The sequence below is a fragment of the Corvus hawaiiensis genome, chromosome 30, assembly GCF_020740725.1.
Source record: "Corvus hawaiiensis isolate bCorHaw1 chromosome 30, bCorHaw1.pri.cur, whole genome shotgun sequence".
Classification (NCBI taxonomy): domain Eukaryota; kingdom Metazoa; phylum Chordata; class Aves; order Passeriformes; family Corvidae; genus Corvus; species Corvus hawaiiensis.
Window position 1 is genome coordinate 17,263,069 of NC_063242.1, and position 18,214 is coordinate 17,281,282.

The 18,214-nt window shown below is 37.2% G+C and overlaps 1 protein-coding gene across 1 annotated transcript; it reads right to left on the reverse strand.

The window, feature by feature from the left end:
• Positions 1 to 1,349: 1,349 nt before the first annotated feature.
• NDC80 (NDC80 kinetochore complex component) lies at positions 1,350 to 18,213 on the reverse strand. The gene is made up of 17 exons (XM_048289598.1): positions 18,093 to 18,213; positions 16,259 to 16,473; positions 15,786 to 15,872; positions 14,915 to 15,038; positions 14,620 to 14,792; positions 13,318 to 13,420; positions 12,395 to 12,484; positions 11,064 to 11,157; positions 9,848 to 9,954; positions 8,892 to 9,036; positions 8,387 to 8,592; positions 7,037 to 7,189; positions 6,671 to 6,760; positions 5,244 to 5,336; positions 3,612 to 3,742; positions 2,991 to 3,093; positions 1,350 to 2,643 (listed from the first exon to the last, which is right to left on the reverse strand). The coding sequence occupies exons 2-17, from the start codon at positions 16,357 to 16,359 to the stop codon at positions 2,521 to 2,523; spliced, it is 1,923 nt and encodes a 640-aa protein (XP_048145555.1). The 5' UTR covers positions 16,360 to 16,473; positions 18,093 to 18,213; the 3' UTR covers positions 1,350 to 2,520.
• Between the last annotated feature and the right edge of the window lies 1 nt (position 18,214).

Sequence of the window (18,214 nt, forward strand, 5' to 3'; positions counted from 1 at the left end):
ATAAGAAATTTCATTGAGTATAAAAATACAAACTGTACAAAAGGTACACTAGCACTAAATGAGGTGACTGTATCCATACAAAAGCCAAAATTTACAAATGACTCATACTACTGAAATGTACAGGTGCCATGCTACACTCTCATTGAGATTTTATATTCCGATAAACAAACAGAACCAAAAGCAGTTCTAGTGCCTACTGCCTAAATTTAAAAGCCATATTCCAGAATACAAATCAAAAATAAACTTCCAGTATCACAGAGGACACATTCAACAAGGATTAAAAAATTCCCTCCATTTTTAAATTGTGAAAACATAGTACCTGGTAAACATTGGCTGATGTTGATCTGTTAGATTACAACAGACATCCCTATAGCATTTTACAGAACCTAGGCCCAAGCCTGCAGCGGTTCTAAAGGCAGTTTAGCTTCACCAACATACAGACTAATAACAAAAACATGTTGCCAATGTTACAAACATGGAATTTTTTGGGACTTTAACTTCAGAATGTTACATTGGCCAGTGCATTAAGGGAAGGCATTGTGACTTCGATTCTTTAACCCATTTTCATTAGGGTTAATATAAAGTCCTTGGAAATGCCATTTATTTTGCTTTCGTTTAATCAACTGAATATTGCACATGGCAAGGAACCTACAGCTGTTAAGAAATACAAGATCAGTTACAGAAGCAGAGACAAACAGGTATAGGGGAGCCAAGAGAGAGCATAGCCCCTAAATAAGCACATACTTTAAAGGAATGTGGTTCTCCTATCTGGGTCATAGTTTTGCTACCTTAAAAGAACATTGCTTTAGGTAACAAAAATGTTAAAGAGAGCACAAAAGCAAAAAACTTCTGAAGAGAAGGAATGTAGTAAAGACTAGTTTGTTACAGAAAACAAAAGGAAGAGCCTGTAAAGATAAAAGAGGACAACAAAAGAAAGCATAAAAACTTCCCACCTGTCAGAAAACTTTTCTAGCTGTCAAATCAAAATTCTGGAGTATGAAAAAAGAACAGAAAACTAGAAGCTTAAATAATGTCATCATTATCATAATATCTGGAACAAAATACTCATAACCAGAACCATAAGATTCACACACTATATTAAGGACAACTGAGTTTTAACTCATTCTGCAAAAATAGCCTAGAATTAGACAATTCAGTTTTTAATTGCAGTCTGTGTTTAGGTGGTCTAACTTGGGTTTTATCGTATATCCTAGGGATCTATGTTTCATTCAAATATTGTAGAATTAAGGAGCAACTTCCATTATCTATCAGCTGTTAAAATCTTCTAAGCAACTGCAAAATTGTTTTTCTCTTTATATATTTAAATGTCTGAACTCTAAAAACAACACTCCAATACTTCAATGATTTTATTAGGATACACCATCATAAACTATCCAAGACACAAATGCTGGGTTTTATTTATTTTTTTAAACACAAAATTATAGACAGAGTAGATAACAAGATACTACTTTCACATAGCATTGAAAACCTTTCTTCAAAGTATTTAGATCAGAGCTCCCCGTACACTAATTTTATGTTACTTTCCTGAGGAAGAAAAATAAAACAGCGTCTGTCCAACTGGCCTATCAAGAAGAATACAGACATTTTAGACCATTTTGATGTATCTAACATGAACCAAACCTACAACTGATTATATACACAGCCAGTATTCATCTGATGTCCTACTTAGAGCTTTCTCTGGTACACATATTCAAGAACTTCAGTGAAGCTTCATCTGGGATTACAAGCACCTAAAGACAAAACTTTTTTTCAAACTACTATCTTTCTTTTTCTGGGCTATTTACAAGACTACTTTCTAAGGACTAATCATCTTTTTCAAAGAGGTTTCAATTTTAAAAAGAATTGCTTACTCATGTGAGAGGGGTCTCTGGGCAGTTTCATAGGTAACTAAAGAAGCAGGAGACAGACATTTACATTTAGTCTTGCTAGTGAAACAAAGGCTTGGGGAGGATGTGAACTGTCTGTCATGCATGTGCCCTAAATGCATACATATGCTATGAAATGCACAATCTATACTCTAGAAATGAAAGCATAGCTGTTATCATTTAGGAATCTTGCATGTTTACAAAAACCATAGCAGTATTTCAGTTGTCAGTAACCTCTGCATTTGTGTTATCACTTGCTGTTCCATCTTGATGTTCACTCTGCCTTATTTTAGCAGTTTAACTGTACGCCTGTTTGACTGATGTTCCTGGAAAGTGATTTGATTATAAAGAAGGAACAAAATGCAGTTGTTCCACAGTCGTCCTGTCACACTTGTTTGTAAGCATGTATAAGATATTGAAAGTATGAATGTAAGCAAAGCCTTTTTTTAAGAAAATGCAAATATATTGCTTAATTCGTTAATGTATTTGTATCAATGAAACAAAGAAAGTTCATAAATACTTCCTTACACTTAAAACCAGTTTCAGTGCTAAACACAGGTAGTACCCATCCTTTTAGAAGGCATCATACCAGAGCTTCCAAAATGCAAAATTTTCATCTTCACCTTTCTAGTAATTAGAGACTTTCAGCCTTCTTTTTATAACTGTCTAGGATGCTGGTCAAGTCTGACAATAGATCTTCAGACATGAATTCTTCATAATCTCTGTAAATTTTCACATTCTGTTCATCAAGGTATTTCTAGAAAAGAGGTATAGAAAGCTCTATTAGCTCTATCATGGTCTGTATTGTACTGATTCTGCTAAAGCATTTTAAGCATTCATTGCATAGGTTAACTGATTTCAGTTAAACACTTTCCTGAAAGACATCTACCAGAAGCAGGTTTAACCTGACAGGATGTTACTGCTGAAACTTAATGATCAGTTCTAATTATTTATACCAAAGGTTTTGTCAACAAATTTAACTAGAATCTATGGATTCAGTGCAGCAGCTAAATAACTGATACTTCCTTAGAAAGAGTAAGTTCTAATTTCCAACTGCAAACGTCTCTAGAGAGATTTAACTCTGAATATGAAATTTTAGCTTACCGCTATGGATGCTATATGAGTAGCAATCGTTTCTATAAGACGACTCAAGTTACCACCAACTTTTCTGTTCTCTTCTGTTGTTGCTTGCAAAACAACTTGATATCTAAAAGGTAAAGATACTCAGAAGATCATATCCATAATTAGAGAATTCCTGGCATTTAAAACAATCACCTAAAGTCTGATTTATCATCATGTTTGCCATACTTTTTTCTCTATAAGTATTAATTTGAACCAAGTTAAAGTATATTAATATTCAACTTAAAAAAAAAAAAAGACAGTGTTGTGCTAACTGATAAGAAACAATGCATCTTAGAGTCAGAATACTCTTTCCAGACTTTGAGGTATAAAATGCAGTTGTCATGTAAGTTGGAAACAAACTAATTTTCTTGCTACAACCATATATATATATATTAAAAAAAAAATTACATGGAAAACAGGAGTTCTGATATAGCAGACAAATATTCTGGCAAAATACTGTTGAGGAAAAACATCTTTCATTTGCTAACTTGTGAAATTAATATGCTGAGACAGATACATGCTGAAACAACTCTATGTTAGGTTCAAGAGAATATCTTTAAAAACCAAAATCAACAGGGCAAACATTGAAGTTACGAGTCTTACTGTCGTTGGAGATCATGCAATTCATTTGTGGCTTCACTGAGACCTTCGTTGACACCACTCTCAAGTAATTGTTTATGCCTTTTTAAGGATTCCAGTTCATTTGCACATTTTTGCTCTTCCTCTTCTGTCTCCTATAGTCACAAGGAAAGAGGGGGAAAAAGTTGCATAGCTCAGGAATAGTTTGGATTTTTTTTCTTCTTTCTATTACCTCATTACATCCTAATGCTTAAATTCAAAATTAACACAAGTAACTCCAAGTTCAGAACTGAATAAAAAATCCCCAAGGACATCCCTCCCAAACTTAAAGTTTAAGGTATTTTCTGTATCATCTCCCTCCCTGAATAAGCCTAACCTTCTCTTTATGCCTTCAACCATATTTAAAGGCCTGTGTTGCAGGTATTTTCCCTTCAAAGTTAAACTCAAAAAGTATTCTTTAGATAACCTAAATAGCTTAGAAATGGCACATCATGAACAACTGTTTCTAGATTAAAAAAATAAAATCCCATTTGAGTAAGAACACAGCTTTTCCTTTTTGTGTCAGAGAGTAAAATTCTAAGTAATTATCTCTTCAAGGAGAATGACACTATTGATGCTATACAATCCACAAAGCCAAACAAAATTCTGCCATCAGTTCAACATGCAATTCTGGTAGATTACTGAAACATCATCCTTCAAAAGTAATTTTAATACTTAAGACTTACAGACAGCATTTTAAAAATTACAAGAGGAATTACATGACTATGTCTTATTATAAACATCTGGTGGCAACTGTGTATTTTACGAGCTTATTTTTAGAGCAAGGTACATGCAAGAGCACAGATCAAAAGCTAAATTTCATGTGATTTGAAAAAACTAAACTAAATTAATTGCCTTTAGCCAACCCAGCAGGTATTAGCAGTGAAATAACCCTGTTTCATGGCTATAGCACAGGACTTTGGATTTACAAGAGCATTTATGGTAAACACTATTTTAGTTCAAAGAACATTTTTCTGCAGGGCACCACAGCCCTACCAAAGCTGTGCTGTCAGAAAAGTTGGGAGGTACCAAAATAGCCACTCAGTTTTTAACTGAGAGGGCTACGTTTTGTTGCTAAACTACAAGTGAGGAAAATGATAGGGACTGCTCCTGTGCTAGGAAAGGAATCTAAAGCAAGAAACAGTTTCAGAACATTAAAATATTTAACATGCTTTTGGTCAATCAATATTTTCCTTAGTTTTTACAGAAGCTGATTTAACATGCTTACTAAAAACTGTAGATGTATTTATTATATATAAATTGATTAGACAAGGCAGATTCTGTTAATCCTAAAATCTCCTTCAAGCACATGCTCTGAGATATCTTGAGGTCAGATGACTGCTGCTGCTTTTATTACTAGATGCAGTAATTTATGATTTACAGGATCTGCTATAGTATGATGCCAGATTCTCTTACAAGAAAGTGAAAACTGATTCAATTAAGGAAGCATCAAATTGGTTTCCTGAAAAGAATGAAAAAATCCTGTAAGAGGAAGGGAAGAAGGCAAAGGCAGAGGCCCAAACAAAAATGCAAACCAGAAACTTATCTATAAATACAAAGATTAAGGATAAGGATATCACTAAAGATAAGCTGTCATCAACCTGTAAGAAATTCTACCTTAAGCTTCTGATGATAAAGATCATCCAGCTTTTCAGCTTCTTCTGTCAGCATTTTCACACTGCGTTTCTTGTCCTCTACCATTACGTTCACCTAGGATGAAAACATAAACAAGGAAATATAGTTCAAAAAGAATTCCAACATACAAATCCATGCCATCAGAAACAAAACCTGGTAGCTCAGAAAAAAAATTAAACCAGGCTATGTGGGATATGCCCAGCCCCTGCCCTGGAGAGAGGTCTGCTGATAATGAGGTTGCACAACCTCCCAGCAGAATCCCCTTGGAAAAAGCAGCACTCTTCAGTTACGGCAAGAGAGGACACAGACCCATGATCCTCTGGGAGACCCTATGTAGATCCTTTGTAATCCATTGGCTTTTACCCTCTCACACCCACCTCTGTATCCCCATAAAAGAAGCCTGGCTAGCTCAGTCGGGAGACTTCCACGGGTGCAAGACAATAAAGCCACCTATGCGGGAATACCACACAGGCCTCTCGTCTCTCTCTTCCTGGTCTGGCCTGGAGACTGCCTGGCAGAGCAAGAGCTGAAATTACCAGCTGAAAATCACTAAAGAGCTGTTAGCCTCTCTGCAAAGGCACTCCAGTGGCTGAGGGAAAGCTGCACAGGCCTCGGGAAGACAGTTCCTCGCAGGGCCATCTCTCTGGACCGGTTACAGCTTCCTGGGTCTGAGCTACAGACCCCACAACCAGCCGCCTCAAGGCTAGGCTGGGATGGCATTAACTGTCTTCATAGCAGTCTGTACTGTTCTTTGTTTGGCTAAAACAGTGTTGGTAACACCAGTGTTTTGGCTATTGCTGAATAGTGCTTGCACAGCATTCCAAGGCTTTCTATCCCTCCCAGGGCCCCTCACTGAGTAGCGCAGGGATAGGCAAGAAATTGGGAAGGCGCACAGCCAGATCAGCCAGCCAAAAGGACATTCCATACCACACAACATCATGCTCAGCAATAAAATCCAAGGTAAAGGTAGAAGAATGGGAAAATAAAATTCTCCCACTTTCAATCCGTCCCGAACCCATATTGCTAAAAATCTTCCTGACAACAATTTGTCAGTGATGGTAAGCCACACAATCAACTGGAATGGGCAACTTATTAAAAACAAGTATTTCCAATGTTTATGGTCAATTATGTAAGCTACATAAACTTTAATTCAGGGAATACACAATATTTAAACCAACAAAGACACCAATTCTTGGAAAAACTTCTAGGTCTCATCACAATTAAAGCAGTTTTCTCACAGCTTCTCCCCCTCTACTTGTCCTCAGAAAAACCCCAACCAATCCAACAAACCAACCCAAACAAAAACCAGCCCACCACACCACTCTTCACCCCTGCAAAAGGTTGAATGAAAGCAGCACATAAGGTTTTAGGGTTGGTATCATAGCCCTAATCTTCATTAACCAACACACCTGTTCTAAAGTATCTTCCAAAGTAATTTTCTGTTGAGTGGCTTTACTAATTTCTTCCTCAGTCTGGTTGATGATCTCCATGAGGGGAGCCTGTAAAATACGCATACAAGAAGATCTGGTTAATGCAATTTGCTTATTTGAACCAAGATGCACCCCAGTACATCTTTTCCTTCTATTTTTATTTAGGCTACTGTATTCTCCAATACCAAATTTCTTTCATATACTAAAATGTCATTATGGTGACTCATCACACAAGCTTTTCAATGACATTTCATTGTGAGATTGAGAGACCTTTCCAGCATTCCCAAAGAAATACATTTTTTTTTGTGACTGGTAACCAAAGCCTTTAGTGTTGACTTTACTTACCTTGATCTGAGTTCTGTATTTGACTAGGCAATTTGGTCCTGCCTCAGGATTAAACTGAATCTCAAAGTCGTGGCCTCTGGAATTCTCAGCACTTACTGGAATTAATTTCAGCTTTCGCGCCAGTTTATGATACTCTGCCAGTTGCATTTCAATCTGCTCAGAGGAGAAGAGGGCTTTAATCATAGAAGAGATACAAGTGGAAAGCTTTGCAAAAAGTATTCATATAGTACTTTAAACAAGTTCCTGAGTTGCTCAGTATAGACGTGATTCCTTGTTACACCACAGTATTCAAGAGCTGTATGTAATGCCATTCCAGCAGTTTGCTCAGCAAAGTTTCTCAGTGTATATGGCTGACACTGGATGCTTTCAACTGTGGTTTTCCAAATTCATCTGCCATAATTTTACCTGCCTCAACTTTTTGAGAATTAGCTGATAGGAAAGTAAAAACATGCTGGACAATAATACTAAAACAATCATCCAATTAAACCAATACTAAACCAACCATCATGTCAATGTGCCTTCTCTCATTAGTTTTGACAGGAAATGCCACACAGCCACATATCCTTATAACAAACTAACTTGAGCATGCCTCTAAACAAAGCTTATTAAATGCTCTAATTTCTAATTAATGAGTGCTATTTATATACAAACACTAAAGAACCCTAGTTTTTTTTCCAGTTTTACGTGCTTCTTACTTGCACATAAGGAATTTAAGTTAATACAAGTGCTTGATAAAGGGTAACCTTGCCAAATACCAAATAAATTTGAGAGTATTTTTCTTTAGTTCTCCATCTGGCAAAGCAGCAGCTTTTAAATCCCATCACTTACAGGACTATATCATTGTTCTGTTTGAAGCGATTGAACTTGCACCTTGAAAGATGTTACCACTTCTACATAAATGACTAATCTGGCCCTAAATGCATGCAAAGCAATTGATTCAAATTCACTAGTTTTGCCATACTTCCTTGCTATGAAATATTAACATCAGCCTGAAATTTCTTGTGTTATCAAAGCATTGGCATGCTAATGTTATCAAAGGCCTTAATGCTATAGCAGTGAGAGCTGACAGTGCTGCATATTCTAGCTACATCTCTTACGATCCAGAAAAGAAAAGAATACATTTCCAGTAAGCACAAAACAGAAAAAGGGGTGGGGGGGGGGTGGGGGGGGGGTGGGGAAGAAACATTTTTCAGAGATATTATGAACAGAGGCCATTCTTATCAGTTTTGCCTGGTTAGATACATGTATGGTGTTGTTAGATTATTTAGGAAAGAAGTTAGCAATACTCCAATTTTAAGCTTTCATGATGAAAACTGACAGCCACCGCAGTGTAGTGGGGTTTTCACATACCGCTTCTTTATTCCTAGCATATTTTAGCTCTTCATTCCACAGCTGATGTTCTTCTGCTTCCACTTCCTTAGTCAGCTTGTTAATAGTTTGCTGCAACTCATTTCTCTCATGATTTATTCTCTGAATGTCCGCAACGGAGTACTTTTGGTTATCAAAGATGTGCTGGAGCCGGGCATTCTCCTGCTTCATTGCTTCTACTTCCATTTCTAAGTTCACAAAACATTTGTGAAATGGACATAAGATGCCAGCCTATATACTTCAACCTAACCTCCGTATTTTATGAGTAAATAATATAATTATTTATTACATATCATTATCATTTCACTACTCTAGTGTACTAACAGCTATTAGACAAGAAAAATCTTGATTAGCAATTCATTCTGGAAAGTTTATTTGTAGCATCATCATACTCCAAGTATCTCGCTCTGTCCTCAAGCTAAGAATTAGAATTATTTTAAGACTATTTCTAGCTTCACTGTCCTGGCTGTGATCAAGGCCTTCTTACCCGTTGTCTCAACTTCATCATTAACACTTTCCATTTTTTGATCAAGGATGGCTATATGAGATTCCAGATTAGCCAAATAAGCCTGGTATTTCTGGACATCAGCTTGAAGAGATGATTTCACGTTTCGTAGCGTTACTCTACGATCCTAGGAAGTGAGTGAAAAGAACAACCACTCTTAGATTAATATAAGCTAATGACTTCACTTTCCAGACAAGACAGTAGAGTAATTGGTCAATATCAATAGCACAAATATAAAACTAAAGAACTTTAATAATTTTTTATCTCTGACAGCTGAGTCAAGTCAAGCACCTTTAAAATAACAGCATAGAGGTTAAAAAGATTCTTGTATTTCAGCATTAAGTCTCTCATTTGCATTAGACCCTGCATTTAGAAAATTCTTATTACAGGTAGTTCACAACTTAATTATAATAATATACAGAGGGCAGATAAAACTAGGGCATGGAAAGCTGGGAATAAACCCAGCACACATTTTGCTCAGTTGGCAGGAGTCTCAGTTTGCCACCTGCACAGCCACTAACCCATTTTTAAACTCATGGTGCATTAAAAGCAGAATCCAGCTTTTCAAGCAAAACATTTTCCCTAAAATATATTGTTACCACTGAATCCCATGCCTCATGCCAACACATTTAGAAAAAATAATTTTGAGATTTATATTAAAAAAAAAAAGTGGTTCAAGTATTTTATTAATATTTCAGTCAATACAAGACCTTATTACCTGGAAATATCTGCACATCATTAAACAAATATTGACTGAAGACTCCACAGAAAATGCCTTGTCTTATAATGGTACAGTCTGTAAAAACCCGTCCTAATTAAAATCTCAAAGCACTGAAAATACTTTTCCATGTGTTATGTATCATAAGTATCTTCATTCAGAAATGGTCAATAACATAAAATTCAACTCCACCATAAAAACAGAGACATAATTTACTAACCGGCTCGCTTTCCTTTTCTTTTTCTAGTCTTGCAATCTCTTCTTGAAGTCTTTTGTTTTCAGCTGCTAAACTTTCTATCTGGAATTCATCTATATTAAATAAATCCTCTGGGGGAGAGGGGAAAAGAGAGTGGGGTTACAAATTAATCTCACTTAATATCACCACCTGAGTATCTGAACATTAGCTTCAGCACAGTAAATACCCATTATCTGGACAATTCTTTTACACTAAAGAAATAACTAAAAACAACCAAGAAACCCATCAGAAAAACCTTTCATTAAAATGCAACCAGGCAAAAACCCCAAAACAAACAAGAAGAGAAATGGATTTCTCAGTCCTTATGTCAAAAAGACTTCAAAGTCACTCCTGTGAGTTAAAGAGTTTCCAAACTCTCATACAGCCCACACCACAGGATAGTATACAAGTCAGACTACCTTGCGAAGCTAGAACAGATCAAACTTATTTAACAACCTCTTTCTTATCCATATACTTCCTTGCCTCTTGAGAAATCTCCTCCCTAACTTCACTTAGCCTTTGCCAAACAATGGGGTGATTATTTTTTCCCACTAATATCCAGTAGCATTGTGGTAGCTTGTTCCCTCTCCAGCTGATGACTCTAGTTTGCAAACAAAGTGTCCTTATTCTGGCTTTTCATAGGAGAGCAAAGAAAGCAAGAAATGTTTTTCTTGCTTGTTCTCAAATTCTGTTTGTATTTCTATAGGTGGTGAAATGAGTGAGTCAAAAAAACCTAACAGTTTTCTACCTCCCTGGAGACAAACACAGGTGCATAGTGAATCATAAACAGGAACCCTCACAACACAGTTTGGAGCTCTTGCAGACTGTTTTTAGAGCTTTAAAAGCTGAACTTTCTTTCTTATTAGGTGTGCATCCTCTGACAATATTTTTCTTTTTTTTTACTTGTTAACTTTGTCAGACAGAAACAAGAGTCATCTGCATAGATGGAATTTGCATCTGAAGAATTGTATACTGGTTTTCTGCCACAAAGCCATTAAAAAAACAGGTGACACAGCTACAGCTGAGAGCAGATCACGACCCATCCATCTGTACTGGTAAAAAGTTGAAGTAACTGAAAGGTACTTAGGAATTTAGAGTTCCCTTATCTCAGATCACTTTCACTTGTAAACTGAACAAACTGATGCTAGGAGAAAAGAAACCAGTAACACAATTGAATATTAATTAAAACTTGAAAACTTACTTAATTTTGACTGCACTTCGGCATCCAATTCTTCAAAAGTATCTCTCCCTTTCATGAAAAGCTCGTAGCATTTCACAGAGTAGTCCATGAAAAGCTGCAAACAATTTAAAAATCTTTCATTTCAACAATTCCAAAGCCTGTAAAATATCTGGATAGTCTAAAGCTATTCAATCAGTGGAATTTAAGACACCAAAAATATCTTTCACTGTTTTGATTGTACTTCTGTAAAGTCAACTTTTTTCCTCCCCTTGAACACAGAATGTCAAAAGATTATATTCAAGCAGAAGGAGGCACCTATAATTCACATTAAGAAAGGTCTGGAAATGCTATATTTTTCTGGGATATTTTACAAGGATTGTAGGTACAATATTAAAGAATTTTTTATCTTGACGCATATGATTCTCTCAGGCTAGTTTATGGAAAATGTAGATCTGTTTAACAGACCTCTTCAGGAAATACGACCATTAAAATTCCAATCTGCAGATGTCAAAGAACTAATCTAGAATTAAAGAAAGGTTACCTAAAAAGAATTTGCTAGACACTAAGTTACAGATGTTTCAGAAGCAATTACACCAGTATTGTGAATTTTGTATCAACATATATGCATAAGTGTCAGTGTAGAAGAACATATTTAGTTTAAAAACATTTTTACTTGCCAGCCATCAGGTTGTAACCTTAGTCCAAAATTATGATTTAACTTGATTTTTGCAATTTTCTAATTAAATGTTTTAGCTTATAATGCAACCCCTTCCAAACACCTGTTGTGAATTAACACTGAGTTAAATCTGAGTAGTACTAATAATCTATGATAAATTAAAAAGAAAGCAAGCTATTGGATTTTTAAGTGCCTGAATTACATTGCCACCCTATTTTGTGTCTCAGAAATAAAACTTTACAACCAATTTTTACATAGTAAACTGAGTAGATATTGGCAGAAGCAACTATATTTAGAATTAAGTCACTGTCTTTACACTGCACTGCTATTAACCTCCAAAGTCTTGAGTGCTAAAGCAAAATATACCAGAAACTCTACTAAAACAATAAGCAGCATAATGATTCCCTTTCTCCACAAAGGAGAACTGGAGAATAAGGCATTTCTGTTTAATACTCTGTCTTCATCAATAGACAGGCCATGATGCCTGCTCAGGAAATAGTTCATCAGGCTTTTTATAAAATGCTACTCTACTTCCTAGAAAGCATTGTGAATATAAAAGGGAACAGAATCTATAAATACATGACACAACAATCTAAACTGTATTTAAATTGTGTCGTTACAGCACATGGCAAAGTTCAGTCGAGCAATTCTGATTCTCATTTACTTTTTATGGTACCTTATTATGTACAATTCCATCATCTGTCTCTCCTCCCCAGTTCTGTCCTTCATCAAACGGTGGCGCATTTTCCCTCATGGCAGTGTACAGCTGAAAAGCAGAGGTGGACACACAAAGAGCAAATGTGAAGACATCCATTAGTTTTCATACTGGTTTCATGATAAGAAATTATGGATTAGGATTTCAGCAAGCAGGTTGTAATGAGCCTGTGCTTAGTTGACTAAACACACAGGTAAGGAGGCATGAACTGGACAGTGAACACTGCCAAATTGTCTTGTGTCTTTTCAGCAAAAAAGGACAGGATTTTCATGGGTGCTCAATTCAGCAGTGGAGAACTTCTGTCACAGATTCCAAATTTTGCTCAGACCTGAGCTGGCAGCAACAACAGTTACCACTACTAAAAAAAAAAAAAAAAAAAAAAAAAAAAAAGCCCAAACCAAACAAAACCAAAATTAAATAAAAACACCCCACCCAAACACAAAACTTGCCACTCTGTATAAGAATTACAGGACATTTGAGTAATTTAAATTGAAAATTCCATCCTTCAACTTCAAATTTAGGGGAGAATGGCAGATGTCACAACATCTGCACTGAAGATACCAGTTCTATTCAGTGATTATACCCATTAACTTCTCACATTTAATGTATTTATGTCAGCACTTCCCCACCTTTTTTTATACATTAATTTGTCCAGTGCATACATTTAAAGAAAAGAATTATCATAATGTAACAAGAAAAGCTTATTTAAAAGTTACTAAAACATAAGGCTAAGGGTCAGCTCCCAGATGACAGCTAAGAACACCTACCTTTTTCTTTACATATATGTTAAACAAGGAGATTTGTAGAAAATATTTACTGCATCTGTATTGAAACTAACATTCCAGCCTGCAAAGTGGAAATATTTATCTTAAGACAAATGTTACCTTGACACAATCAATTAACCAAACCAGAGCTGCCACAATCTGAGGCCAGGTGTGTGGTGCTCCCACAGTGTACATGGAGCTTTTTGAAAGAGGAAAGGGGTACCTATAAGGCCAAAGAAAATACATTTTTAATAGCTGTGGCAAACAGTGATGGAAACAAACCAGTACATTTTGAGAATAAAGAAGCACAATGTAGATGAAGACACAAAAGGAAGAGCAAACTCAATTGTACTTTATACTGTACATCAAAGGAAGTAAGTTGAGTTCTTACAGCACTATTTTACTCAATTGTCATGGGTTTCTCATTTTGTGATTCATAGAATATCTTGATTTGAAAGGGACCCTTAAAGATCAACAAGTCCAACTCCCTGCTCCTCATAGCACTGCCTACAACTAAACCATATGATTAAGAGTGTCATCCAGATGCTTCTTGAACTCTCAAAAGACAACTTAAAGTGAGTTGCCAGAATTAGTCATTTTATCCAGAATTACACTCTTGGTGCAGCAGAGTGTAATCCTTTTCAACATTTCAAGCTAGGTCAGCAGTTTCAGATGTTACAGATTAAAACAAAATTTTATTAAAGTGCTGAGAACAAAGTGAAGTGAGCAAAACAGATTTACACCTACATTTATGGAGCCCAGCACTTTCACACCATCATGGGTTCAAATCTACAGGAGTAAAATACACTCCTTTGTTGTTTTTTTTTTTTTAAATGAGACTGAAAATACACAATTATCAACAGGCAGAGGATTTTCTTTCTTGGAAAACGTTGGGGTGTTAATGATTTCAAACACTGAACAAATTCAGCAATAAACCACTTGGCTACTTAGTTGTTTTTTTCACCTTAACAGTCATTTTTGTTATTTCCACACTCTGCTTTGAAAGCAGAATGAGAAAAATTGCAGGAAAACATATTTTAAACTAAACTAACTTGATCCAAAATTCTGGAAATTTTAGTAGATTCTAACTGAATGAAAAGAAAGGTCTGTAAAAGAAAATTGTGTCTTGTCTCTAAGTTTTATACAAGTAAGCGATTAAATTTTACATTACAAAGCAAGATTCCAAGAGCTAGTAGTTCTGCAAGTTCAAATATAAAATGTATAGTAGACTCTGAAAGTCAGAGAGTTACCTAGAGCTAAACAAAAATGAAACAAAACAATCACAACATTGTACTTTTAGAGTCTCATCTGAATGAAGAAACCTCTCCATTCTCCCCAACTATCAATGCAGAATTCTGAGCTTTTAAATTTCTAGCCATAGCATATCTATTTAGCCCAGGAGACTAACAATAATCATCTTACCCAAGCTCTTTAAAAACTTTGGGAATCTCCTCTTCAAATTTTGAGTCAGGCAGTTCATAAGAAGGGCATAGGAATCTATACATAAAGATGAAGATTTTTAAAAAGTCCTTAACTGATGGAGATTGTAGCGATTTCATGGAAACATTAGGGGCATAAGCATTCTCAACGAGGAACTGTGGGAACAAAACATGGAATACCAATCACTAAAAAAAAAGGGGTTGAAATCAAGAGAAATAAGCATTTTGATTAGTACATTTTACACCTTGTAACATATGTGAATAGGTTAATATGTTACCTCACAAAGCTTCTTGATACATTGTTGGATGAATGCCTTGTCATGAAGGGGCCTGGGATCCTTTATCTTTTCGGTCCCGAACACATTGTACTGGCTGTTGCGCGACCCTCCAGCCCCACTCGCTCTAAGAGCAGACAATAAATACAGGTCTTGTGACAATACATATAAAGAAGAACTCAACGTTTAAGTCACAACAACTGCTATTTTTATGTTTTCCTTTGTTATACAAATGAAGTTTTGTTGAAGGTCTCTTAATTTAAGGTGACTGTTTTTCCAATCAACCTGGAAGCCACAAGTCACATGTACCATAAAGGGCTTACTGCATCCTAGATGAATACTTTCTTCATTTTATTGAAAGAAACAAACTTTTAGAGAGCAGAAAAATACCCCAAAGATGAAGAAAAAAATCATGTTGGTGACTGTAAATAAAGACTAAAATATTTAAGGAATACTTAAAAGAAATAGACCCCTGCAACATTGGGGTCCTATGAAAGGAGATACCCACAACACAGAAAGTCATGAACTAAGAAAGATCATAGATTTTTGGAAGGTTTGTATCTTAGAGAGAAGAAACTAAGGCAGAGTGTATTACAGATGTTGGTCTTCCTTAAACAGGAAAATGTGTTGAGATACTCTTGAGGTCTGCAGTGCACATCGTTCCCAAGAGAAAAAAACTAGCTCCCAAAGCAATTTCTACTCCACAGCATTATTGTTTAGTGATCAAGGACTGGAGGAAGGCAGACCTGAAGGTCAGCTTACCTCAGCTCCATTATTCCCTATAATAAAAATCTGTCAAGAAAGAAAAATACCAAAATTACATAGGACCTTTTTTGTTTTAATTTACAGTGCTGAGAACAAAAGCTATCCATACCCCTTCCCAAAACAGCTGACTTTTCTTTCTGAAGCTCCAGATGTAGGTTTGCTCAGGCTCAGCTTCCCAAAGGTGCTTCTGTCCTTCCTGAGGAAGAGAGAAGGATTCAAGTGACTATTTCTACCAATTCATGTTTTGCTCATACAAGAGCTATACATGCAGTCATATATTCCTAAGCACCTTCATCACAGCAACATCCTAGAAAGGTCAACTGATGCACTCAGCCACCTCCTAAGAAACATGTAAGAAAGTGTTACTGTTTGAAATATGACACAGGTACACAAAAAGGTTAAAGGAAGTATTTTTGCAAAACTGGAGCACTTGTGCAAACATCCTTGGCTGCAAGGAGCCTTCTTGTCACTGTTTCCATTTTTTCCCTCAGTTCCTATTCACACACTCAAACACACTATGATAAATCTCTTCAGAATTAGTTTTATATACTTATTTTTAGCAACCTGACCAGCAAGACTTACATCTGAGGTGTTTGAAGACCCATCTTGTTGTTGTCCTGCACTCTCAGTGCCATCATAGATTGCCGACCGCTGTTTCCAGCAATACTTGAGTTTCGTCTCATTGTGACTGAGCTGTAAATCACAATCCCTCAGTACTGGAAAATCCAGGATCTAAGGATATTTTATTTTCTAAAAGCCACAATGATTTTCCAAAGGCTCAGAATAAACAAGTAGACCTGTACATTAGATCAAAAAAAAAAAAAAAAAAAAAAAAAGAAGAAGGAAAAAAGATCGATTATGTTATACTCCAGAAATATAAAGGAGCAGCCACAGTCTTTTAAAACAACTGTTTTATTGATGAAAGTGTCAGTGCTTATTCCAAACCTGCTGTTTTGCCTTTCTTTATATTTGGTGACTTCAGGCCTACAGGTTCCAAAAGCAAAAGAGCTTGAGAAATTTTTCAGTTCAGTCCACTGGGAAGAAGGCCAGACTACCACAAATACTGTTTACAGCACTTCAGCCATACATCAGCTCCCGAGCCGCTAATTCTGAGCCTACCCATTCATTTGCAAATGATCTCCCAGTATCACAGCATAATAACTGGAAAACCTAATCTGAGATAATAATATGGCTCTCTTCAGACTATGCATGCAGAATATAAATCAAACTGGAATATGAATACCATTGTCCCCACAGTGGCATTAGGGGGGAATTGCAAGTAAACAGAATTAATTCAGGAAAATAATGCCAGCTTCTGCCCTCTACAAAGGTTATATTTTATTTGTGGGATGGGCTTAAATGACTGAATTATAACTAATATAAACCTCCCCTACTACAAACATTACCAAAACACATTATTAATACAAACTGTGTTTCATTTTGCTTCCAGTTCCACTGCTCACAAATGACAACAGAAATTTAGCTCAAATCATAGGGCAGTGTATTCATGACCTCACTGTGTCTAGGGAAGAAGCTGCATTATTACATTACTTTAGCTAGGACCAACCACAGAGAGACTGAATTTTCACAAACATAGCAAGTGATCAGCCTCTGGAATCACAGAATCAATTAGGTTGGAAAAGACCTGAGAGATCATCAAGTCCAGCTTACAACCAAACACCGCCTTGTAAGTTAGACCATGGCACTAAGTGCTACATCCAGCCTTTCCTTAAACACCTCCAGGGACACTGACTCCACCACCATGCTGGGCAGGTGTGGTGGTTCTTTAAGCAGCCCTAACACACTCATTCACGATAGCAGTCCATTCCAGTGTATAGTTGCCCTTTCTGTAGAGGAATTCCTCCAACTGTCCCACCTAAGCTTGGCGCAGTTTGAGACTGTGTCCTGTCGCTGGTTGCCTGGGAGAAGAGACCGACCCCCAGCTGGCTACACCCTCCTTTCAGGTGGTTCCAGAGTGATAAGGTTTTCCAGAGCCTCCTTTTCTCCAGGCTAAACACTCCCAGCTTCCTCAGCCACTCCTTATAGGACTTGTGGTCCAGCTCCGTTGCCCTTCCCTGGACATGCTCCAGCACCTCAGTGTCCTTCCTGAATTGAGGAGCCCTGAACCGGACACAGCACTCGAGGTGTGGCCTCACCAGTGCCGAGTACAGGGGGACAATCACTGCCCTGGTCCTGCTGCCCACACTATTGCTGATGTAAGCCAGGACGCTGCAAGAACAGAGTTCAAGCAGAGATTTAAGAGCAGAGCTTGCCAGAGCCAACACGCCAGCAAGAAAATCAAAGGGTAGGAGCGCGGCAGAGCTGGGCGCAGCTCCACCCACTCGCCCTGACAGCGCGTCTAAACCCCACCGAAGGCGACCAGGGCACTCAGCAGCGAGGCCAGCCCGGGACTCACCGCCGCCTCACGGACACCGGCGGCTGAGGGGTGGGGGCGCTGGTGCTGCTGCCCTCCCGCTCCCCGCAGAGCGCTCTCGCTGTCCCCGCCCGGCCGTTACCGTTACCGCCGCCGCCGCCGCG

Bases quoted from the DNA above. Each gene is read 5' to 3' on its own strand.
- NDC80 (XM_048289598.1), bottom strand. From the start codon at position 16,359: ATGAGACGAAACTCAAGTATTGCTGGAAACAGCGGTCGGCAATCTATG. The intron at 9,037-9,847 runs GTTAGTAAATTA...CTCACTTCCTAG, and splicing joins AAGAAAAGGAAAGCGAGCCG to GATCGTAGAGTAACGCTACG. The intron at 6,761-7,036 runs GTAAGTAAAGTC...CGTATTTTACAG, and splicing joins AATACAGAACTCAGATCAAG to GCTCCCCTCATGGAGATCAT.